The 25,967-nt window shown below is 45.8% G+C and overlaps 1 protein-coding gene and 1 pseudogene across 1 annotated transcript; one reads left to right on the forward strand and one right to left on the reverse strand.

Moving 5' to 3' along the window:
- Positions 1 to 19,785, forward strand: part of LOC149280625 (phosphatidylinositol-binding clathrin assembly protein-like) — a 41,502-nt pseudogene extending 21,717 nt beyond the window's left edge.
- A 2,224-nt stretch (positions 19,786 to 22,009) lies between these two features.
- LOC149280626 (coiled-coil domain-containing protein 83-like) lies at positions 22,010 to 25,508 on the reverse strand. The gene is made up of 7 exons (XM_089500330.1): positions 25,443 to 25,508; positions 24,924 to 25,092; positions 24,400 to 24,567; positions 24,013 to 24,104; positions 23,177 to 23,245; positions 22,799 to 22,906; positions 22,010 to 22,189 (listed from the first exon to the last, which is right to left on the reverse strand). The coding sequence occupies exons 1-7, from the start codon at positions 25,506 to 25,508 to the stop codon at positions 22,010 to 22,012; spliced, it is 852 nt and encodes a 283-aa protein (XP_089356456.1).
- Positions 25,509 to 25,967: the final 459 nt, after the last annotated feature.

Consider the following 25,967-nt stretch of genomic DNA (forward strand, 5'->3'; position numbering starts at 1 on the left):
ACAGGAGTGATGGGAGTGATAAAGGGCAATTGGAACACAGGAGTGATGGGAGTGATAAAGGGCCTCTGTGCGCCTATGAAGAGATTCCATTAAAAATCAGCCGTTTCCAGCTACAATAGTCATTTACAACATTAAGCCCGTCTACGCTGGATTTCTGATCCATTTCATGATGTTTTCATAGACAAAATCTCCCATTGCGAAGTGACCTTAAACTTTTGAGCGGTTGCGTAATTTGTTAAAGCTCTGAATGTCTGTTTTCGCTACAAAGCCCCTCAGCATTTATTTATTAGCCGAAGATTCCAAGGCATGGTTTTAGGGTTCTGTCCGGATCATGGATAAAAGGACAGAACCTTGGGATGCTCCACTTGATGCTTTAGTCCAACTGGCCCAATTTGTTCCAATTCATTCAGTACGCCGGGGAGGCTGTCCAGTGTTTGGGGTTCCGGGTAGCTCGGTTGTCCATGATTTCAGTAACTCTGTATTTTTCAGGAGCAGCGTCTAAAGGAGCTGGCCAAAAAACCCGGTAACACCTCCACGACCGCCTCATCGCCCGTGTCGTCCTCGGCTGGCAGTATAAACACAATGGCTGCCGTGGACATTTTTGCAACGCCTAGTTCTGTAAACAGGTAATTGCATCTGTAGTTAGCGGAAAAAATAAATACATGGATTACGTACTTTTCTTTTTTCATCTCACTACATTTCATTAAAGAAAGGAAAAGCTGGTATAGAGGATGCATGCGCTCAATAAACCCACCGACCTTTTATGCAACCCTAGCTCTTAAAGATGGCAGACAAGTGACGCGATCGGGGAAAAAAGAGGATTATTGTGTAAATTATGTCTATGTAATATATAATAGTATATCAGGATAGTATAATATATCACATGCATAATGTTATGTTTCAAAGCCGCGGGTGAGCTCCCCCTGAACAAACATGCGCCGTCTGGGTTGGGTTCACTCGGACGTGGTCTCCGATAAGTGAATGCTTTGTTCTTTGAATCTTTGGCAGTTCCAAGTTGGCGAATGACCTCCTCAATATGCAGCCATCTTTCCAGCCAGCGGGGCACCCGCTCACTGGCATACCACATGTAGCCGGGACATGGGGAGGTAAGCAATTTTAATAGTCTATGGGGGGGGGGTACCTTCTTGCATTTAATGTTTTATTCTCTTGTTTTTTTTTTTTTACTCTATTCCTCTGGTTTAACGACTTTGGTTAACCCTTCAAGTCTTCTTACTTAACCTATACGCTGGTCTTTAAGCGATGCATACCTTTGATTTGTATGGTGTGCTTTTCTTTGGTTTTTTTACTCTTTCCGCATTAGCATGACAGTATATGGTGTGATCAACCAGAGTTTTGGCATTGTGGGGGATAGGTGTGTGAAGGACTAAATGTTTCCTGGAGAGAATGGATATCTGGTAATCACTGGGCCTCCAGGACCTTGTAACATAATTCTGCGCATGAATGAAACATTTTAGACACTTGTGGGCTTCCCTTGTTGATTATCTTCAGGATACGGCCAGTATTTGGCTATGTCCGTATATCTTGATCATTTTATTATGATCAGAGGAGAGGTTAGACTGTCCTTGGGCATTAGTTCTGTAACTGGCCCGGCGTGCAGCCTCCCACTGGAAAATATTATAAAAATGGTGGGTCCTGCTGCACATATTTACTGTAAGAGAATGAAACCAACCAAGCCCCACTTCTTGTGTCACACGTAACGGTTGGTAGTAGATTGACTCTGTTCCGTTCCAGCCTTCCATATTCCTGTCTGCAAGCAGCTGGCGTATTACGTTATTTAATGGTCTGTCTGAGGTTTAACCTAACCATAGAAGCCCTTTTCTGCCGGTGTGCGCCAGGAATGAACGTCACTGCGCTCAAACTGGTTATTGCCTACTTTCTGAGCTTCGACAAGCGAGGAGATGGCAAAATATTCAGTCTGTAGAGGCACGCAGTGAAATATGGACCGGTCATAAGGAAGCATCTGCGCACATAGGAGCAATCTATATAACATTGCCATGCTTTGTGTGTATTCACCATCCTAGTGATGCCCCGCAGCAGTTATTTCACATTGAAACAGACCTTAGGCTAGAGTTTTTGTTAAAGTTCTACGTACAGATCCAGACGGAAACCAAGATCCTTCCACGATCTATTCCGTGCGTACCTCATGGGAGTTTCGGTTCGTCCACGTTGGCGAGGTGGCAGGTTTATATGGCATATGGGCCCCTCTTTCTACCTGGTGTGTAAAATCAAGGCTCCATTCCCTGGGACACCGAGACGCCCGCTGCCAGGAGCTTCCCATGTTTTACTTCTTATGGCCCTGTCTCCCAAAAGATAAGGGAAATCGGTCTCTGTATAAAGCTGATCATAGGAATCTGTTCTGTATAAAGGTGAAGCCTAGACACCAAGTAGCAATTCCTATCAGCCGCGCCGCCTGGGGTTCATCAAGGACCACGCAACGTCTCCTGGGTGTTCCTGATGTTAATCGTGTCTGTTCACCTCTGACATGTTTCTATTGTGTTCTGTCTGTTCTGTTAAACTTTCCCCTCTCTCTGTTGGGTGTGCAGATCCTTTCTCTTCTTCTGAAGCTGTCGACGAACCCATTCCGAGCCTAAATCCTTTCCTCGGTAAACCTGGTGATGGTGTCCATCCACCAGTTGTAACCACTGATGCCACCAGTTTTACAGCTAAGACACCTAACCATGACATATTTATTGGTAACGTACCGTTTGATCACTTTGCACCCATCTAGTTCGTTAATTTGAAAACAAACTTGTAGTATTTGAAGTGTTCCGTTCAAAAGATACCAATTCTCATGAGGTATATGTGGCCCTTCACTCCTTTTTCACATTGTGATCAGGGCCGTGGGGCGCTGCTGACTGATCGCTGTCCATGAACTACACAGGAGGATGGCTTCCATTAATGTTAGTTACATATTTGCTACATGGGTTGTGTTTTAGGGAGACGCGTAGCAAGTAGAGTCCCTTCGTTGCCAGTAATGATGGAAACCATGTAATAGTTGAGGCTGCTATCGCTCAGCTCCCTTTTCCGGTGTGTGGGACGACGTTCTGTGTTGTCTCTGTTTGTTATAAAGTGTCGGGGTGTCTTTCTAGGATCTTTGTGTAAAGCTTTTGTGGGTTTAGTTGAGTTGCTGTAAGGGTAAAAGGTTTCGGGAGCCGGTTCCATGCTGGTGGTGGGTGCAGCCGTTGGTCTCCATGCCACGATATGGTCCATCTCATCAGCGGTCTTCCTTGGCTCCTTATATTATGAAGCCGTGTCATACTGTCTAATGACCTTAGTTGTTTGGCTATTAACGCTTCTGACTCTCTTATAATTGGGAATATACTCTTGGCTGTGTGTAGCAGCTGGATAAATATCATTCTGCCGCCTAGAAGGGAAACACCAGCTTGGTTTGACCCGGCCGAGGATGAGGGACCTCCAAGAATTCTCCGAGTGGAGGAACAAGTAAAAGCTCTTTATTTTCTGGCTTCTGAGACCGCAGGTTTATCCTTCTTGAAGGTGATTTATTTTTTAAAATGAAACCTTCAGAGGACAGAATAATACGAGAGATCTGCTAAGGTTTGCATCTCCGAGGTTCGTAAAATCACCTCCTAACGCCTCCAGTCTCATTTTATAAAGCAAGAGGCTGGAGGATAACAGGCGTATGGTTTATATGAAAGGCTCTATAAAGTCAGATCTTTGGCCCCGGCAGTAAATGTTTCTGGCCCCCGGTCTATGGGATTTGTCAGGCCAGGATTTAACGATCAGCGGCATTTACATAAGGCTGATTAAAGAGCCTGGCCGCGTTTCAAGTTTATGGAAAGTAACGGGATAGCAGTCGCATTTACGGCTCTAAAATACACAAATTTCTGGATTACGCGAAGTAGCGTTTGTTTGAATCCGTCGGCGGGATGACCCGTCATCCTCCCGCGTTCCAGTAATCCGTCACCGGGGATTTGTCTTAACGCTGTTCTTTTTAGAACCTCGTACTCTTGTCAGTGCTGTGTAAATTATTTGGCTGTTATTTAGGGTATCGGGGAAAGGCAGTAACTTGTTTCACTTGGGGGTTCGACGGTGAAAAATTGCTTTTTATCCACCGATAAAAAGTAAAACCAGAAGCTCCAACCTGCAATTGTGAATCAAATAAAACGCTCGCGTAGGCCCCAGTATGGCTCTCCTTATGTACGATAACAATTGATGGCATCAGAATATATACATAGTCCACCTGAGCCTCCTTTCTGCTTGCGCTCAATGGCCCCGGCTGGCATATTGTATCGTAAGGTAGGAAAGATTTGTAGCTCTACAGACAGGGTGGTAGGTAAGTGGAACAGCCTCCCAGCAGATGTTATGGAGGCTAATAAAGTGACGGGGTTTGAACATGCATAGGATAGGTGTATTGGCTGCAAGGACTGGTTAAGGTCTGAGCCTTTACATCAGAAAGAACAGGCAGCCTATATGGGCCGAATGGTTCTTATCTGCCGCCATGTTCTATGTTTGTAGCCTCCTGCCTGGTGAACGCCTCCATCCTTGGATCTGGAGTGGATAGCGCGTTCGTACCGGTCTCGGAGACATCTCATAGGCTCACCCTGGTTTTGGAGCAGCTGACTTTGGGGACATTGTCTTTTTCGATTATGTACTTGGGACATTTTCACCTTGTATCGTGGGTTTTGTTTTCTCATCTACTTTTAGTGATTTCCTTTTATCTTTACGATGTGTCTGTCTTTCTCTAACACCTATCCTTCCTCTCTTCTGACCTGACTTCTCAGATTCTTTCTGTGGTCCTCAAGTCTATCCTAATGCTTCCCAATTCCGTACTGATCCTCTTGATCCTCCTACAGTAGCTGGCCTATTTGGAGGTAGGTGAGATGTGATCACTCGTGTGTATAACCATCGTATTGCATGAAATTGAGCGTTTGGCCCTCCATTGATGTGTTATGGAGTTGGAGAGTAGAAACGGTTCTTCTGTCACACAAACCCAAAGCTTTGAAGTCTGAAGACTTGTTGTCGGTAGAGAGTGGTATGGTTGCCTTGCTGCATCCAACTTACCGTATTTGCTCGATTATAAGACGAGGTTTTTTTCAGAGCAAATGCTCTGAAAAATACCCCTCGTCTTCTAATCGGGGTCGTCTTCTAATCAGACCTCAAATAGAGTCTGATTATGAGACCAAGATCCAGATCCCCCGCACCGCTGCAGGGGACCTGGATCCTCCTGTCTCCCACCCCACACACACCCCACACCCCACACCCCCCACACACACTTACCAGTGCTTCCTGCTGTATTGCCGGGGCAGCGGGTTGACGTCTAAGCGATTCACGTAGACAACGTCCGCTGCAGCCGGAAGGAGGTGTGGCTAGCAGCAGGGGTTGTCTGCGTCCGTCGCGGATACCTTCCCCGACTGTCAGAGATCAGGGGAACTCTGATCTCTGACAGCCGGGGAAGGTATCCGCGACGGACGCAGACAAACCCCCGCTGCCAACTCCACCTCCTTCCGGCTGCAGCGGAAGGAGACGTCAACCCGCTGCCCCGGCAATACAGCAGGAAATTGGAAGCCCGGTAAGTGTGTGTGTGTTAAATGGGGGCGTAGGGCATTTCTGGAATGCCTTATACCCCTATATGCCACTCTGGCACTTAGGGGGTTAAAATGCATATTATGGGGCAGAGTGGCATATAGGGAGGTATAAGGCATTTCAGGAGGCAGAGTGGCGTTAAGGGGGCATTTAATAGAGCACTCTGCCTCCTGAAATGCCTTATACCTCCCTATATGCCACTCTGCCCCATAATATGCCTTTTAACCCCCTAAATGCCAGAGTGGCATATAGGGGTATAAGGCATTTCTGGAGGCAGAGTGCTCTATACAATGCCTTTTAACTCCCTTAATGCCACTCTGCCTCCTGGAATGCCTTATTACCTCCCTATATGCCACTCTGCCCCATAATATGCATTTTAACCCCCTAAATGCCAGAATGGGAAATAGGGGTATAAGGCATTTCTGGAGGCAGAGTGGCACATAGGAGGTCAAAAGGCATACCATGGGGCACAGTGGCATATAGAGGGTTAAAAGGCATATCATGGGCCACAGTGCCATACTGGTGTGGCAAGCCTGGGGGCAGATGTGCGTAACTGGGGGACAGGTTGGAAAATACAAGGAAATAAAAACAAAAAAAAATTTTTCTCAATCATAGCTTTTATTTAAAAAAAATAGTTTACATGAATTAACATTTACTGGTAAAACTTTTTTTCCTTTAGGGTCGTCTTATATTCAGGCTTTTTCTTTTTTTCCTAAGTTAATATTCAGATTTTGGGGGGTCGTCTTATAATCAGGGTCGTCTTATAATCGAGCAAATACGGTATATGGTTGGATGCAAATAGTGGGGTGTAAGCTTTATAACTAGCTTGAGATGGTAAACCTTGTACACAGATGGTTTTCTGCACACTGAGGGCCGTTGTGTCCATGCTTTTGATGCACACAAGAGAATCTTGGCGACTCTTGGAACGAGTCTTCTGTGCCTGAGCAACGTCTGTCAGACTGTGTGTAACGCTGTTCGTTGTGATATACATGTCGTGTTTGCTTTAGCAATTTTTGTGTGTTACAAACTGTTGAATTTTTTGTTTTCAGGGTTCTCACCATCTGCAGCTGTCCAACAACAGACCTCTGGTGGCCTTAACGTTGACTTTGATTCTGTTTTCGGTAACAGATCTCCTACCAATGTCAACCTAGACGCGTCTGGTGAGTACCCATCTCCGGGTCATCTGCTATATGTTCATTAAGCGTTATAATAATCATGGCATTGTTACACTGTTGCCGACGGCATATTTGTCTCAAATGTCTGAGAAATAGTTTGTATGGACTTGACTCAGTTTGGGGTTTTTAGAAACCTAGAATGTGCCGGCAGATCAAATCCTATTCTTCCCGTCTAGTCTGCATGTATCCCCTGCTCTAAAGGCTCAGAATTTAATCAGTCGTTGGTCTCGTCTTAGATTCGGGAGCCGTATGCCTGTCTCATGCGTGTTTAATTCCCCCCCCCCCCGCTGTATTACCCTCTATAACATTGGTGCACTATAAAGGCCTTCATTAAATCTTATACATGTGCCAGAGTTTTATTGAACCTTGTCCAAATCCCAGAGTGTCTCAGGTCCTTTGCTCCACTGTCTACACAGGCCTTTTCACATAAAATTTTTTTGTACTTTTGGACTCCATGAACCCCTTGCATTTCTCTTAAATACCTTTTTTTAAAATACAATTTTTGATGTATAATTGTTTGCACATATGCAGTTTTATTTAGCGGTTTGCGCCAGGATTACATATAAATTTTGTACAAATGATAACATTTTACGGAATTGGGTATTTTTAAAGTAACCGTTCCTCCTCCCCCTGGCTTCCCTGTACTGAACGCAGGAAGTGTACTTAAATATGCTTCCTGTTTACTTCCTATTTTCCATACACACTGCAGCACAGAAGTATTCCACTATGGGGAAGTGTCAGGGAATGGAGTGAACCTCACAGCAGCCAATAGAATGCTCCGATCAGCAGGAATGTTTTTTATTAGTTGCTCTAATTAGAGCTCTTAAAAGAATCTGCTTTATAAACTTTGCCAGAGGAATAGCAATGAATTGGGAGATAACTAATAAATCTGTTAACTCTTCGAAGGCTTTGAAGACCTGGGCGGGCTCCTTAAGCCAACGGTAGCTTCTCAAAATCAGAGTCTTCCCTCCGCCAAGAACCTGCCGAACAAACTAGTGTCAGATGACCTGGATTCATCCCTGGCCAACCTCGTGGGCAGTGAGTATGATCATTCACCCGTCCGGCGCGCAAATAAGAAGCCAGCTTACACTCAGATATTTGTTTTAAGCAAAATACCTTCCCAAGGCTCCTGCAAACATAACCATGCGCGCAGAAGCCCTGCTGGTGGCATTTAGGTTCTTTACACGTGCTTGGTCGCATGTGCTATAAAACAGTAATGGTTGGTTTGATGAATTTGTTTTTTACGAGCAGCCAGTTCATTATTTTTTATTGAATTTTCTAGATTTGGGCATTGGAAATGGAACGACAAAGAAGTAAGTTTCCTTACCCGGCCGAAATGCACGCTTCCTAAATCTAGGCTCTAAGTCTCTCCCGCCAGACTCTCTGATATGAATCCTTTTTCACAGTGATGTACATTGGAATCAACCAGGAGAGAAGAAGCTAACAGGGGGTTCCAACTGGCAGCCCAAAGTGGCTCCCACCACCACCTGGAACCCCGCCACTCTGGTGAGTTCATTGCCGCTGATGCGGATTTCTGCCTCGTATTATATTTTCTTAAATATAATTTAAATAATAACACTACATGTCGTGGAGCTTATTCTGTTAAAGGTATTATTGGCACCAATTTAGGCGCCTGCTTTATACAGCGCTTTATGCTCCATTAGAATAATAGGTAATTCTTACCAATGACACTATTTTTTAAAGAACTATATATATATAATTCTTAAAACCCTTTCCAGGAGTTTAAGAAACACATTGATCGCATGACCCGCGTTGACTCCAACGTCCGTCTCTTGTGTGTATAAATTAACCCGATAACCCAACTGCTGTTTGTTATCTTGTACATTGTGCGAGGATGTATTCTAATCCTGTGTTATTGCATCGTATAACTGTCCTTCCCGGTGAAACATAAAACAGAATGGCATGCATTGTCCACAATACGTAAGTTGAACATCCCCCCCCCCACACACACCAAAAAAAAAACCCCCAAGCAATGAGCCTTTTTTGCGATAAATCGGCATGCTGCACCGTAACCGCCGCTAAAGCAGCGCTCCCGTAAGCTGCAGCTTCACACTAATCACCGGTGTGCGCCCCGATCTCGCTGCCTCCTCCCATCGCTGGCATGGACTGGTGATTTATTTCTCGCTTACCCAACGGCGTCTCTTGCACAGCTTTGGTGTAGGAGTTTGGTGCTCCCCCCCCCCCCCATGGTTTTGTTGCCTTGCTACTAATACAAGTTGGGTGAGACTCGATACTTGCAGCCAGAAGCGCTGCCTCTCACCGGTCCGATGTTCAGCCTTCTGGCTGCAAACCTGATCTGTACCTGCATGACTTCTCCTGGGTTTGGTGTGACGAGACAAAGGGTCCTCTTGGGGTTTGTTTGATTTCCTTGTTGTCCGAGGACTCGTTAATTCCGGCTCTTCCAGGTTTTTATGCCCATTAGGCTACTGTCCTCAGAAGAATACACAGTTCCCGGCCCTAAAAAAGACTGGAGTTGTGCCTCTCTGGACTGGAGGGTCTCCATTAATGGTGTGCGAATGGAACGATTCCAAACATCTTCATTGTCATCTCGGGGAGCGTCGGGCGCATGTGGGGTGAACTGGGGTCCTGTTTTGGTAGAAGTAGCAGAAGACTTTGACTTTGAAGCATTTATCAGCCGCTCGTTCCTCCCCAGTCGAGGGTGACCCGAGATGTGGCGCTCCTGGGTCCGTTGCCTGTTTGCCTTAACCTCAGCGTTATCCCGGGTCACAAGGGACTGTGCCAAGTTGGGCCAGGGACCTTTAAACACGTAGCCCGATGTATTCGTGGTGTATACTTGCAGGTACAGCTGAAGAATAAACCTGTATCCAGAAATGTCAAACATTCCTTATTTTGTCTTTAAAGAGAGACAAGCAAATGAGGAGCGCCCTTGTGTCAAAGAATGTAGGTTTTGGGTCGTCCCTTTAAATGTTGGCCAACTTCTGTATTGCAGCAGGTCTGGGCCCAAGCAAAGGAAGAAGTTATAGGTTAAAACCTTCAGAGTCCGGGTGTATGATGAGTGAGTCCGGGTGTATGATGAGTGAGTCCGGGTGTATGATGAGTGAGTCCGGGTGTATGATGAGTGAGTCCGGGTGTATGAGTGAGCGAGCCCGGGTGTATATGTGAGCGAGCGAGCCCGGGTGTATATGTGAGCGAGCGAGCCCGGGTGTATGAGTGAGCGAGCGAGCCCGGGTGTATGAGTGAGCGAGCGAGCCCGGGTGTATGAGTGAGCGAGCGAGTCCGGGTGTATGAGTGAGCGAGCGAGTCCGGGTGTATGAGTGAGCGAGCGAGTCCGGGTGTGTGAGTCTGGGTGTATGAGTGAGTGAGTCTGGGTGTATGAGTGAGTGAGTCTGGGTGTATGAGTGAGTGAGTCTGGGTGTATGAGTGAGTCTGGGTGTATGAGTGAGTGAGTGAGTCTGGGTGTATGAGTGAGTGAGTGAGTCTGGGTGTATGAGTGAGTGAGTGAGTCTGGGTGTATGAGTGAGTCTGGGTGTATGAGTGAGTGAGTGAGTCTGGGTGTATGAGTGAGTGAGTCTGGGTGTATGAGTGAGTGAGTCTGGGTGTATGAGTGAGTGAGTCTGGGTGTATGAGTGAGTGAGTCTGGGTGTATGAGTGAGTGAGTCTGGGTGTATGAGTGAGTGAGTCTGGGTGTATGAGTGAGTGAGTCTGGGTGTATGAGTGAGTGAGTCTGGGTGTATGAGTGAGTCTGGGTGTATGAGTGAGTCTGGGTGTATGAGTGAGTGAGTGAGTCTGGGTGTATGAGTGAGTGAGTGAGTCTGGGTGTGTGAGTGAGTGAGTCTGGGTGTATGAGTGAGTGAGTGAGTCTGGGTGTATGAGTGAGTGAGTGAGTCTGGGTGTATGAGTGAGTGAGTCTGGGTGTATGAGTGAGTGAGTGAGTCTGGGTGTATGAGTGAGTCTGGGTGTATGAGTGAGTGAGTGAGTCTGGGTGTATGAGTGAGTCTGGGTGTATGAGTGAGTGAGTGAGTCTGGGTGTATGAGTGAGTCTGGGTGTATGAGTGAGTCTGGGTGTATGAGTGAGTGAGTGAGTCTGGGTGTATGAGTGAGTGAGTGAGTCTGGGTGTATGAGTGAGTGAGTGAGTCTGGGTGTATGAGTGAGTGAGTGAGTCTGGGTGTGTGAGTGAGTCTGGGTGTATGAGTGAGTGAGTCTGGGTGTATGAGTGAGTGAGTCTGGGTGTATGAGTGAGTGAGTCTGGGTGTATGAGTGAGTGAGTCTGGGTGTATGAGTGAGTGAGTCTGGGTGTATGAGTGAGTCTGGGTGTATGAGTGACTGAGTGAGTCTGGGTGTATGAGTGACTGAGTGAGTCTGGGTGTATGAGTGAGTGAGTCTGGGTGTATGAGTGAGTGAGTGAGTCTGGGTGTATGAGTGAGTGAGTGAGTCTGGGTGTATGAGTGAGTGAGTGAGTCTGGGTGTATGAGTGAGTCTGGGTGTATGAGTGAGTGAGTGAGTCTGGGTGTATGAGTGAGTGAGTGAGTCTGGGTGTATGAGTGAGTGAGTGAGTCTGGGTGTGTGAGTGAGTCTGGGTGTATGAGTGAGTGAGTCTGGGTGTATGAGTGAGTGAGTCTGGGTGTATGAGTGAGTGAGTCTGGGTGTATGAGTGAGTGAGTCTGGGTGTATGAGTGAGTGAGTCTGGGTGTATGAGTGAGTGAGTCTGGGTGTATGAGTGAGTGAGTCTGGGTGTATGAGTGAGTGAGTCTGGGTGTATGAGTGACTGAGTGAGTCTGGGTGTATGAGTGACTGAGTGAGTCTGGGTGTATGAGTGACTGAGTGAGTCTGGGTGTATGAGTGAGTGAGTCTGGGTGTATGAGTGAGTGAGTGAGTCTGGGTGTATGAGTGAGTGAGTGAGTCTGGGTGTATGAGTGAGTGAGTCTGGGTGTATGAGTGAGTGAGTGAGTCTGGGTGTATGAGTGAGTGAGTGAGTCTGGGTGTATGAGTGAGTGAGTGAGTCTGGGTGTATGAGTGAGTGAGTGAGTCTGGGTGTATGAGTGAGTGAGTGAGTCTGGGTGTATGAGTGAGTGAGTGAGTCTGGGTGTATGAGTGAGTGAGTGAGTCTGGGTGTATGAGTGAGTGAGTGAGTCTGGGTGTATGAGTGAGTGAGTGAGTCTGGGTGTATGAGTGAGTGAGTGAGTCTGGGTGTATGAGTGAGTGAGTGAGTCTGGGTGTATGAGTGAGTGAGTGAGTCTGGGTGTATGAGTGAGTGAGTGAGTCTGGGTGTATGAGTGAGTGAGTGAGTCTGGGTGTATGAGTGAGTCGGTGTATGAGTGAGTCGGTGTATGAGTGAGTCTGGGTGTATGAGTGAGTCTGGGTGTATGAGTGAGTCTGGGTGTATGAGTGAGTGTGGGTGTATGAGTGAGTCTGGGTGTATGAGTGAGTGAGTGAGTCTGGGTGTATGAGTGAGTGAGTGAGTCTGGGTGTATGAGTGAGTGAGTGAGTCTGGGTGTGTGAGTGAGTGAGTCTGGGTGTATGAGTGAGTGAGTCTGGGTGTATGAGTGAGTGAGTCTGGGTGTATGAGTGAGTGAGTCTGGGTGTATGAGTGAGTGAGTCTGGGTGTATGAGTGAGTGAGTCTGGGTGTATGAGTGAGTGAGTCTGGGTGTATGAGTGAGTGAGTCTGGGTGTATGAGTGAGTGAGCGAGTCTGGGTGTATGAGTGAGTGAGCGAGTCTGGGTGTATGAGTGAGTGAGCGAGTCTGGGTGTATGAGTGAGTGAGCGAGTCTGGGTGTATGAGTGAGTGAGCGAGTCTGGGTGTATGAGTGAGTGAGCGAGTCTGGGTGTATGAGTGAGTGAGCGAGTCTGGGTGTATGAGTGAGTGAGCGAGTCTGGGTGTATGAGTGAGTGAGCGAGTCTGGGTGTATGAGTGAGTGAGTGAGTGAGTCTGGGTGTATGAGTGAGTGAGTGAGTCTGGGTGTATGAGTGAGTGAGTGAGTCTGGGTGTATGAGTGAGTGAGTGAGTCTGGGTGTATGAGTGAGTGAGTGAGTCTGGGTGTATGAGTGAGTGAGTCTGGGTGTATGAGTGAGTGAGTCTGGGTGTATGAGTGAGTGAGCGAGTCTGGGTGTATGAGTGAGTGAGCGAGTCTGGGTGTATGAGTGAGTGAGCGAGTCTGGGTGTATGAGTGAGCGAGTCTGGGTGTATAAGTGAGTGAGCGAGTCTGGGTGTATGAGTGAGTGAGTGAGTCTGGGTGTATGAGTGAGTGAGTGAGTCTGGGTGTATGAGTGAGTGAGTGAGTCTGGGTGTATGAGTGAGTGAGTCTGGGTGTATGAGTGAGTGAGTCTGGGTGTATGAGTGAGTGAGTCTGGGTGTATGAGTGAGTGAGTGAGTCTGGGTGTATGAGTGAGTGAGTGAGTCTGGGTGTATGAGTGAGTGAGTGAGTCTGGGTGTATGAGTGAGTGAGTGTGTATGATGAGTCCGCCAAAGAAGGACTGTTTGAAAGTGTAAAGGGGCCGCCATGTTGGATGTGGACACTTGGAAGTCATTAAATATGTCTGGCTTGGAGGAGAGAAGAGAGATAGATGTGATGGTAACGTTTAAATGCACGGAGGGTTTTTTTTAGGAGGGAAGATTATTTCGAGTATGGACAAATGTTAGCGCAAGAGGCCATAGGTAGCCAAGTGGAACAGCCTCCCATCAGACGTAGAGGCTAATACAGTATTTTAGGGATAGGCCATATGGCTTTTGAATCCAAGATGAGACCAACGACTGGTTAAGGTTTGAGTTTTAGAGAAGGAAAGCTGGGGGGGGGAACGGGTCTGACCGGTTTCTATGTTCTATGAAATCACAGCAGGAAAGACGGTGCATGTGTGTGATATAATGTAAAGATGGGAGAAAATAATCTGGCATCAAATTGTGAAGAACAGGCATTGTGGAGTAAGTAACCGGCGCTCTCGTGATTGCCCAGAACGCCGTCGCCGGCTCTGCGCTCGGAATACATTTTCAGAACATCTGACCTTTCAAAGCCCTGGAAGCGCTGAGCCAGCGTTCTGTGTGACAACGAGTCCTTTCAAACCCCGCTTACAAATCCAAACCCTGCGCGTCAAAAAATACATTTCTTTTAAACTCCCAGAATGCTTTGCTGAAAAGGGAAAATAGTTTCCCCTTCATCCCATTTCTTTTTTCTCCTCTGAACTCTCCATCCAACCCACACCCCTCCCCCCCTTCCAGGCGGTTCTCAGAAGAGGATCCGTAAAAGGATCCTTTTACTTGGGAACCGGCTCACCCCGTGTCTGACTCACTGAAATGTGCAGATGTGCCCTCCATCTGTACAGCACTGAGCATACTGATGCCTGGCCTAATGCCAAATAATGCTACTCTGCATGGCCACTAAACAATCAAGTGCTGATCTGTGACCGGTGTGACTGGTGATATTGTATGAAATGAATGCCATGTGGCGGTCGACGAGCTCTGCTTACCTTTTGTCTCCGTTGTATCAGGCACCCCCCATAATGGCGTATCCGGCAACCACCCCCACCGGAGTCATCGGATACGGAATGGTAAGCGATGGCCGGGTATCTTTCGTTGCCGTGCCCCTTATGTACACTTTGGACAGTTTGAAGAATTACAGCTCCTTGACTTTCCTATACATTATGGAGTCCAACCATAGTGAGCTGCAGAAAGAGCTTGGCAGGCCCTGTATAATGTATAGGTAAATCAATGACATACAGTGAGCCTTCTATAGGTATAATCCCCATTCCTTTCCATGATGTGCCATCCTGCGTACCCCAGCAAGCTTCGATAAATGCCCCGGCAGGGTACTAACACCAGAAGCCACCTGCTTTCCTTATCCCCCCCCCCCCAAACATGACCTTAACATGTTGGCTCCTTCTGGTTGTATGTATCGTATCAGGCGTGTATTTCTGTTTTTTAATGCGGTATGTATAGCATTGCTTCTTCTTGTTTTTTTTCTGTAGCCACCTCAGATGGGACCCGTCATACCCCAACAGACATTATTATATAACCAACCTGTCCTGAGACCAGCAAATCCGTTTGGCCCTGTATCAGGAGCACAGGTGGGTAGTGAGACACGGAACGCGGTGGGTAGTGAGACACGGAACGCGGTGGGTAGTGAGACACGGAACGCGGTGGGTAGTGAGACACGGAACGCGGTGGGTAGTGAGACACGGAACGCGGTGGGTAGTGAGACACGGAACGCGGTGGGTAGTGAGACACGGAACGCGGTGGGTAGTGAGACACGGAACGCGGTGGGTAGTGAGACACGGAACGCGGTGGGTAGTGAGACACGGAACGCGGTGGGGCCAAGCAAGACCATAATGAAAAGCCCAGAGCTTGCCAGTGTTTTACTCCTGGATTATTCTTTAGTTTTATAACTATTTTATTTTGTGGCAATAACCGCTGTAAGTGTTTGGGTGGGAGCTGCATGTAATACGTGCGCCGGGTTGGGATCGGCGTTCCGAGGCCGGGTTGGGATCGGTCTTCTGCTGAGAGCCCAATCTCCTCCCTGGCTTCGGGTTTTTGTGGTGGCCAGAGGCGGCTTCTCTCGCGTTTCCCTGTTTTCTTGCTTCATCCGATTTCGTCAACACGCCCCACCGATGAGAAGCATCTCCAAAACGTGATGCTGCTGCCACCACCATAAGTCACCGTAGGGGTGATGTGCGGTGAGGCCACACAGAGCTCTTTGGGTTTTGGTCAAGAAGTGCCATTATGGTTTCATCCGACCACAAAACCTGACCCACATCACAGCGCAGATGGTACTTTTTGAGTACTGGCTTCTTGCCACCTTCCCATAGAAGCCACCGTTACAATAAACTCTCAATAACATTGGTGCGCAGTTACCCCACTCCCCGCCTCAGAAGTCTGTAGCCCCTCGAGTGGTCGCTAACCTCTCTATGGCTTCTCTCGCAAGCCCTCCTTGTTTGATCGCCAAGTTCTGAGGGACAGCCTTCTCTTAATAGTTAAATTATATTGTGCGCAGCAGGGTTTTTTCTGTAAAGACATAGCCCAGAATTAGACTTTATTATAGCAGGGTTTTAAAGTGCACGCCCTGCAAAATGTACAAAATAAGAGCTGCGGCTTTTGAGGATCGCCTCGTCCGTATCTTATATTCTGCATTCAACTAGACGGTGAATGATTAACCGATTATTTTTGCCTTCGTGGATTTGGGATTAAAAATGGCGGCACAGCGTCACTTTTTTTAGTTAAATGTCCTTTTGGGGTATGAGTGTTCCTTTTACAAAAGATGGCTTCCCTCGCCCCCCGGTGCCGGTCACGCTTTCCCCCGTTCTTCCCGCCATGAGTGGGTCTTGTGTCTGGTCTCAGGTTGGCGCCCTGTTCTTTGAGCCGGCCTCACCTGTTGTCTCTGTAAGTCAAATTGTTATGTTACATACTACTTGTGTCCTGTCCACCCGTTGTACAGCGCTACGGAATTTGATGGCGCTATATAAAACAATAAATAATAATAAGGTCCTCTAATCTCGATTCCGATGTTTTTATGCTCTGTAGCAGACGTTGTTTGCAGTTCTTTCGCTCCGCGTTCGTCCTTTCGCCTGCTCACAGTAGAGAAGCGATCGAAGTTTCCCTTTCCAGCTGTGGCAGGTGGCTAAACGGCGCTCTGTGAGTTCCCGCTGATCTTTACAGCGTTCTGTTTGCGGTGGCCACGCTTCCGATGGAACGGCAGCGAGCTGAAACAAGTCCTTCTCTGTCGTCTCCGTCGGTTCTGAATCGAGCCGCTGTTGCCCGAGCCGACGCAGACTATAATGCTCTCTCACACCGCAGTCCTTGTGTGTTTTGGTTTCCATCCCTGTCTTTTATTCCGGCTGTTATTGTAAGCCTTGGCGGTCGGTGGCACGCCGCCCGTGTATTTGAGGGGCTTTGCATCCGAATCACAAAAAATATCGGAAACGAGAAGCAGTCAGTAATGGTTCCAGGATGCCATCTGCAACCGGGGGGGTTGGGGGTCTGCAATTCTGTAATTCTGTGTTCTGGGGCTAAAGGTTCTGGATTGGATTCAGTTCATTCGGTCTGTAGCCGAAGCTCGCTGGGCTCAGCGAGTCGTCCAGCTCTATCTATATATTTATTTATTGACCTGTGTTTCCTTAACCCCTTCAATCCCTTATAGACGTACCGGGACGTTAAAAAAAACCCCCACTAAGAAACCCCTATGGACGTACCGGTACGGATAGCCCTTCGTGCAGCGTCGTTTGACAGCCTGGACTCCCCCCTGGCAGCAGAAGCCAGCATCGCTGGCTTTCTGCTGCCCGATCTCCTGTAACAGCTTCCGGCGCGAACCCGGAAAGCTGTTACAGATAGAAATGCTCGATCGCGCGATCGGGCTTTCCCTTCTAGGTCACGCCACTACTGACGTGACCTGGAAGTTCACCGGACGATCAGGTATCCCTGCATGGTCTGTCTAGACCCTGCTGGGCTACCCCATCACTCAGATGGGGGAGCTGTAACGGTTTCCGGCACTAATGCTGGTAAACTGTTACAGCTGGAAATGCCCGATCGCGCGATCAGGCTTTCCCTTCCACGGGAGAACAGGGTATCCCCTGCAGGGTCTGTCCAGACCCTGCTGGGCTACCCGATAGCTCCGATGAGGGAGCTGTAACAGTTACCGGCACAAATGTGTAACCTGTTACAGATCATTCCCTCCGGTCTGTTATTAGCCCTGGGGGACTGCCCCACACCCGGGGCAGTCCCCCAGTGCCACACATCCGGCAGCAATGGCACACGATCTTTGTGACGAGTAATCACAGCGATCGTGTGACCGTTACTGCAGATGCTCTGCCTCTCTCCTCCATCTGAGAGAGAGAGAGACAGAGCATCGTGCAGAGCTGCAGGAAACTTTCTAAATTAACCCTTTACTCCCCACGATCTTCAAAAAAACCCAAAAAACAAAAAAATGTAAAAAATTTGGGTTTAGTTGGTGGGTGCCCTGTAATGTCCAGAAAACCACAAAAAACTAGGCATGTGGGGTATTTCCGTAATCAGGAGAGGCGGCTGAACAATTTAGGAAAGATTTCTTTGCCGTAACACATACCCTGTGCAAAAAATCCTAAGAATACTACAAAATACTAAGACGCGTTGGTGAGAAAAGTGCAGGAACTAATTTCTGTGGCCAAATACCTGCATGTAGAAATCCCAAATACCCCTGATAGGATAGCCTGGGTTGTCTGCTTTACAGAAATATATACCTTTGTGGGTGTTTTTGTTTTATTTGTTTAAAATTAGAGTTGCGGTCCCATCATACCTAATGTAAAAATGTAACGGCTTTGTATAAAGTAATGTACGCCTTATAGTATGTTGCCTATATGTGCTGGGAAAATATGGAAAATCTACATGAAATTAGGTATTTCTGAAATCAGGACACCTGAATTGATAAATCTGGATGGAATTTTCTGTCACTTTACCTAATTTTTTGAGGATTCAGAGGGAAAATTTAAAAAAACTTAGATGTTTTTTTCTAATTTTTGCTAGTTTTTACTAAATTTCTAATTCTAAATTTTCAGCTAATCATCCAACTATGGTATCAAAAGAAAGCTCTATCTCTCCTTGAAAAAACAATATGTAGTTTACATGGGTACATTATTCACAGGAAAAGAGAATCATCGCTGAACCGACATAGCGCAAAAATTGCAAAATTGCTCCAGGCTTTGAGGTACCAAAAACCCCCGGGATTGAAGGGGTTAATAGTCTAAACCTGATGCGGCTCAGATCCAATCATTTGTGCTTTAAATGCATCTCAAGCAAAGGGATCCGTGTTATACCGTATCTGTTCGATTATAAGACCCCCAAAATTTGAATATTAATTTAGGAAAAAAGCCTGAATATAAGACTACCCTATAAGAAAAAAGTTTTATTAGTAAATAATTAACATGTAAACGCCTGTTTTTCCTGCTGTAAGACTCAGACCGTAATCAGTCCTCGGTCTTATTTTGGATTCGGAAGCAATAGGCTTGTCCGCGCATGTTTAAATTCCCCTCATCACTTCTGCTGGGAGGCTGTTCCATTTATCTACCACCCTCTCAGTGATATAACTTCCTTACGTTCCATCTAAGCCTCTGACCCTTTAGTTTCAGATTATGGCTTCGTGTTTTCTCCTTTCTCTTCCTTTGTTTCTATTACATCTCCTTCTCTCCCTCTGTTGAGATCTTAGTTCATCCTGCAAGCCGCTCACCTTTTTATTTATTTTTTGACTTTTTCTATACATTATTCAGGGCTCGGTTACATTAGATAGGAATGATCAACATCAGTTGTGGCTAAAAATGGGATACATTTTCGAGAAACTGGCACGCGAGGGTTAAGCAAAGAACGAGGGGCAGAGAATCTGATTATCTAACGAGGTTCACGTCCAGAAAGAGGAATTCCCCAGCAGCCATTCCGGGTATAATTGTAATATTTACTGACGGGTATAGCTTTGTGATTTTTACATTTATCCTGCCGGTTCTGATTGTAAAGCGCTACGGAGTCTGCTGGCGCCATATAAATAAACGTAATGTTCGCTTCTCCACACGACGCTGCGGAGCTTTCAGAAGGTAGAACGCTGAATCCGTGCGATAGAAAAGAATTCTGGTTGGGGGTTTGGAATACTGGAGACAGTGTCCACAAATTCATTCATTCGCATCTGGTCATGTGCTTATAGGTGATGGCTGGGCAGTAGAAGCCTATGACCCACATGTTACTGGTGGCAGCACGCAGAGGCTTCTGGGTGACGGACCTCATCTCCGTGTTGGGTCTACTGGCCTTCCTAAACCCGACCTGCGGGGAGCGCGTGAACGTAACTCTGCCCACCTACCGTCTTTCCAGTCTCCTAACATTTCTTCCATAACTGCTTAAAAACCATGTTCTCTGCATTTTGGTCGTCATATCCTGTCATTCTCAGGCGTTTTTTCTCTTTCTCTCTCTCCTCCCTTGGTTCCTTTTCTTTCTCTCCCCCTTTGAACCCTCTTCTCTCCTCCTCCACCAGCTGTCTGCAGCATCCAGCCCTTCCAGTCAGAGTCCTCACAGAGCACCCGGGAAGGACCCTTATCCACAGCTCTCTGTACAGGATTTCTTGTAGGACACTTTAGGTACAGTCAGTTAACGGAGGACATTCTGCTCATTATCTATGTAGACTTGGTTGACTTGGTTCCACCACCGTTCCTTTCCGTTGGGTTGCGCTTTTTTTTTTTTTTCTCTTATACGTTCTGTTACGTTTTGAAGCCTATGACCAGCACGGCTCTCTCTGCCTTCCATCGTAGTCCAAAAATACTCCGTAATCTGTTAAATTGATGGGAAGTGAATACTTTAGCCCAATGACGGGTGGGAGAATTCATTCTTTCGATGGACTTTGCTTCTCGACCTGACGTCTGCTGCCATTTTTGTTTTCCAGATGCAGTTCATGTAATCTAGATGGATGAGAGCAGCCTTAGAACGGGCAGCGCCAAGTAACAAATCCTACTTCCAGTCCAATCCAAGCTGCTGTTAAAGCTCTATTCTTCTACACGAATGGTACAAGAACCGATCCATGGAGTCCAGAAGGCAATAGGAAGCCCCACCACCCGTAGCAAGAAGACGCCCCCAGTCTTAAGTCATTTAGTGTGATGGTAACCCGTCACATGGTGGTAGGGGGGTACTTCCCAAATATCTGGCTAAACTATCGTATTTGGCTATGCCGTGTGACTTGCAGAGGTCTTCATAGTCCAGGTACAGTAACCCAATGATCCCGTGGGTGATACCGGGGAGGAACGAAAGCCAGGACCCATGTCGCTAATCACGCCGCCATTTTTATTTTTTTATTACACATTTAGACAGTAATCGAAGTTAACACTTTTCCCCCCCCCCTTCTCGCCATCCTTTGAAATATATAAATATATATATATTCAGTTTGCAGTAGACATTCCTTATGTATTTGTATTTATTTATGATTACCAGTTTAACAATTAATGTATCAAACACCTTATGAAATATGTACGGATGTATACAGGTTTTGTTTTTTTTTTATTATAAAAATGATTCCATTCAGAGCACTAAATATTTCAGAGAACGGCCGTATGCTTTTAACGGGGAGTTAATTGAATTTTTATTCCTATTTTATTTTAATGGACTTTGAGGAATCCGTTGCATTAATCCCCCTATAGTCAATATTGTGCCTAGGATTCTGCACGGGATATGAGGGGAACGGGTCATTAAAACGCACTACATTTTAAATCCGGGGGAAAAGGAGTTTATCGCTTCGTGCTTGGCAGGTAATTATTCTACGTTTGACGTGTTATTGCCTTTTAAAGAAAAAAAAAAATTGAATGTGAGGAATTGCTTTCATTGTACCGTTTCCTTTTATATTTGCGGGACAGGAAAAAAAAAAAAGGCTAGCCGTGATTATACCTTCACTTATAAAGTGCCATAACACTTAATCTATGACGCAGAATGAGGTCTTAGCCAAAAAAAAAAAGCCATTTCTAAAAGGATTCATTTGCTTAGATTTTGAGGATTAGCCTTTTTTGGTCCTAAACTCCCACCGTAGGCGTTTGGCTTGCAAAGCATGCTGGGACATGTAGTCTACAGACATTGGAATGGCACCGGCTGCCTCTCCCCGCTCCCAAGGGGGGGGGGGGGGAGCTGTAGATCAGACCCATGGTTTGCAGCGCCATAAAGGCCAACAACACGTTATCGGCACCGAGTGCGGCGGCGGCGCCTTTCGTCCGACGTTCTCCTTTCTGTTTTAGCGAGCGCTGTTGATCAGCGCCTTCCATGTAAATATACCCGGGTTTTTAGGCGGATGCGAGGAAAGTTGGCCACGTGAAAGCAATTCTGTACATGAATGCATACTTGCTGCATTGTCTCTGCAGATTCTATTTTTGTTTAAAATATTAAGAAAAAAAATTGTACGTGATCAAGAATTGGTGGATTTTGAAATAAATTCAGCTTCAACAGACGTTTTTGAACGTTTCCCTGAATCTCGTGCTCATATTTTGAAAGGTGAGAAGGGATAGTAGTTATTAGCGATGTCCGGTGTTTCTATGTATTATGTGGGATCTGTCGCTGATATAACGAGTAATCCTCGTCGCTTTCACTCATCGGAGACTCTGCTTGGAGGAGAAAACTCATCAGGTTTTTTCGACGCTGGATGTTTCGTCCCTTGCCTTGGTGCCGCGGGGGATCATGGGAACGGAAGGAACGTTTGCATGGAATGCTGTTGCCGCTCATAAGTTACAAACGTGATATCACCGACTCAAATACACAGAATACACCTAACACGCGCGGCAGACGGCTTCTGGTGCCATGCGCTATTATATCCGTTCTTCTCAAAGGGACACGCCGGCCATCGTGTGGCCATGGAGTTCGTTTGCAGATTCCCGCCATATGCATTTGAACCGTGTCCCCTGCAACCCAGGAGATGTGGCCGGCCGAACACTGATGTACTTCAGATCGGGCCGCGGTGTGCATGCGCGGAAAGCGTTCACATTGATTCCAATAGATGTCTCCTGTCAAAGCAGCCAATCAGTGGCAAGGGAGACTAGTACAAAAAGTACTGCGCTGCTGAATATGACGCCGCCATGTAATACAAAGCATTCCTTACTATGCGTTGTGCTGAGAATAGCCATAAAAAAACCAAATACTGCTTAACGGGGAACGCAATCAAATCGATCTCACGCTAATATTTTTTGGGTTTTTTATTTTTATTGACTTATCACTAATAAGATACAGTGGATTCCATCCCGTGTGCTTTTAAGAAGCCCTGTCCATCAGTAATATGCCGCGTTACGACATGGCCATCCTTCTCATCGATGGTGTTATGGTCCATTTCTGTCTGCTGTGAGGACGCGAGTGGCGTGGATTTTCTGGATCGTCCGTTCGAGGGTCGGGTGGATGTATTGGGATAGCCCGACCTTCTACGGGTAACCATTTCTCCAGCGCTGGGCCGCGCAGTTCACCGTCCTTTAAAAAAAATGTATTTGTAAGGGCCGATGAAGACCTACGTTATAATATTCTTAACAAACATTATCGGGGGGAAAAGACTTCATTCAGTTAACTTCATCACCACCCATCCCTCAGCCCCGCAAGAGTTAATGCCCGTTATTCCAAGAGCATACCTTGATGGCTTTCGTTTTATATTGTGCTATCTGCATCTCCAGATTTTCCTGCTCAAGTTTGTGAACCTTCTCCTCCAGCTCCTGGACCTCCTTCCTATAATATGCAATCTGCAGAACAAATTAAAAAAAATATGTATTACATCATAAGTCTTAATTATCTGACCCTACATATACCTATGACATGGCTCAATCATTTTTTTGATGAGCCTTTCCATATTCTCCAAGATAAAAACAAATAATTTAAGAGAAAGTGGAGGTTTTTTTTGGCCTAAATATTTGTTTAGTGGCCAGTTTCCAAAACTTTTCAATGTCCCTAATAAAAGCAGTCATAAAGCAGTCCTTCATTATTCTTCAACAGACAAAAATAAAATGAAATACTTGGCTCTTCAGCCACGCGTTCTCATCAATGGGTTTCTGGTTTGCCGCGCTCAGGTGTTCCAAAGCTTCCTGGAAAAGAAGAATTAAACGATGAGAATCATAATAGTTTCCGATCCTAACGTCATTTATTTTTAGGGAAACATAAGAATGAAAGGGACCCAAACCGGTCTGAACATTTCTGGCAGGGGGGCGTCCTCCAGAACTTAGAATAAAACAAAACATCACCAACTTCCAAGACTTCTAGTAAGGTAGGAAATGTGGGGTCGCCCCCTTGACGGCATATAATCCGTGTATCTCTTAGTGGGAGGAGCCAGCTAAACCACATCAGCCTATGAGAGATCTCCATACTCAGGAACTCTCCAGGTTTGACCGGAGTCTCCGCGTTAAGCCCGGATTCTTTGTGTCTCCAAGTCGGTTTCTTCTGTCTCCTGGCCAGAATGCCATTCATCCAGAAAAGGGAGAGCTCGGGGTAGCCTAACCTTGGAAGTACCCAGGTATCGAGATCTCCATGTTGGGAGCAAACCTTACGGCATAAATCAAATACGTTTTATATTTGTTTTTGGTGAATTTCCTTAGGCATATAATCTGTAACAGATCTTCATCTTGGTTCCCCATATATTCCCCGTTTTGGGAATCCACGGCTGGCATACTTCCCGAATGTCACTCTAAAGGACACTCAGAGGTATGAGGACATCACCACGTTCTAACGCCCTAAAGCTCACAATAATGTGTACAAAAGCAGCACAAAATGGGTTTATAACTTAAAACTGTATACATAATATACATTATTCTTCAGTCATATATATATATATAATATAATTTAATATACAGTATACCTTAGCGGCAATTCCCAGTTTCCTTTTCTTTAACGCCTCCATTTGTCTGTTGACTTCGCCTTTAGATGTTTCCAGTTGTTTTTTAAAATATCCTTTTTGGTTAAAAGAAGAAAAATAAATGAATAATTTGCATCAAAACCCAGATTATATACCGAAAACCATTAATCACTTGTGTTATTTTTAATTTTACAATCTGTTTTCACTTTATTCGGGGTTATATTATAAATATTGTACGTTCTGGCATCATCCCAATGACAGTTTACCTTAAATCATGTCTATTAATCACATCGAGCGATTCCATTATTAATCTTTAGCTTCTACATAAAATAACACAGGGACGCGTTTATATTAACGATTAAATAATTAAAATTAAATTGTGAGACTGACCGTCCACTTCTGAGAAGCTCTGTGTAAGACTCTTGATTTCTTCTTCCAGAAGTCGGATCTGTCTGGCGTGTTCTCGGCTCCCTACGTTCTTGTACTGGAACCAGTAATCTCGCTCGCGCTGTTTTTCCGCATTCTGTTCCGCCAGACGTTTTATTTCGGAACGAAGCTCTAAAAGGCAAATATTTAAAATAAAGACGAGCGAAATAAGTGGCTGTTTTTTTTTCTTTTTCCGTACACCAAGTACAGTCATTTCCAAAGCACTTTTAGGAATATTACATAACTGCCCTCAGAACGTGGAAGAATTCCAACTGTCAGCATGTTGGTGGCCTATATCCTTAAAATAAAACCTTTTCCAGGTTGTCCCTCTAAGGAACCGGGCTGTCGGCATCGTGTGAAATCAGCCGACCCTGGATTCTCCTCCAAGGCCTCATCCACACTCTATATTATCACATTAAACTGCGTATACGGACTCAATAACTCTTCTTCTTACATGGTGTGATATGAATGTATGCTAATAATGTTACCTTCAAACAGACGTCTCTTCTCACGAATAAAGTCCCATTTCTGCTTGATCTCCATCTCTACCTGCTCTCCGTTGACCACTTCTTTCTTAGAAAGTTCTTCCTCCTCAGCTTTCGCTTCATCCAGAAGAACTTTGACGTGAGCCTTCTGCTCTGCCCGCAGGCGCTCATTCTAATCGGGACACGACAATAAGTTATAAATAACATCTGATGGTTAAGGCACTTTATAGTAACACATAAACCGCGCCGAAATAAAACCTTTCCACTGCGACAACCAAGAAAAAAAAAAATCTGAAAAGCCGATGGGCAACCAAAAGTGTGAAGCTAAAGCCGAATCAGGAGAATGCTACGTAAAAAGAATAGAACTGCATTCCTTACGTTCAACATATAAGAAATCCATGCGGTTTATACAACCCATATAAGATCAAAAAAAATACATATTAAAACTAAACGGAATTACAAAGTGACGATCGGTAATAGAGGTTATTTTAAATGAGCCGGGGGGGGGGGGGGGTCACTTACCCTTTCATTAAAGCGGGAATGCTTCTCCTCGAGTTGGGTAAACTCCGCTTGTAATATTTCAATCATCGATTCTTTTGCCTGAATCCTAGAGGAAATTTTAGGAAGAAGAGGTTTATATATATATATATATATATATATATATATATATATATATTGTATATATACCTATACATGAAATAATACATGAAATAATATAAAGGACAGTTCAAACTGGATGTAGGGTCAGCCTCAACATAGAGGTAAACCGTAAAAAATAAAACAGTGTTATAAACTCGTATAACACCATAAAACCCAAGTCCCTTTGACTTTAACCCTCTATGACATCGTACTAGGTGTCATGGACCCATCTCTGGCCTGCTGTATAAGCATTGATGGTCAATGAGATTAGAGAAGGACCTCGTTTGGCGCTCGGACCTCTCAACTCGGTGGTGGAATATTTTTCAAGTCCATTCATTACAGGAATTGGAAAACCAGCGCCGGGGTCCATCTCAGGACTTACTTAGGCTGATCCAGTCTGCATACAGC

Source organism: Sceloporus occidentalis, unplaced genomic scaffold (assembly GCF_023333645.1).
Source record: "Sceloporus occidentalis isolate IW3139 unplaced genomic scaffold, rSceOcc1.0.p SCAF_151, whole genome shotgun sequence".
In the NCBI taxonomy this organism is placed as follows: Eukaryota; Metazoa; Chordata; class Lepidosauria; order Squamata; family Phrynosomatidae; genus Sceloporus; species Sceloporus occidentalis.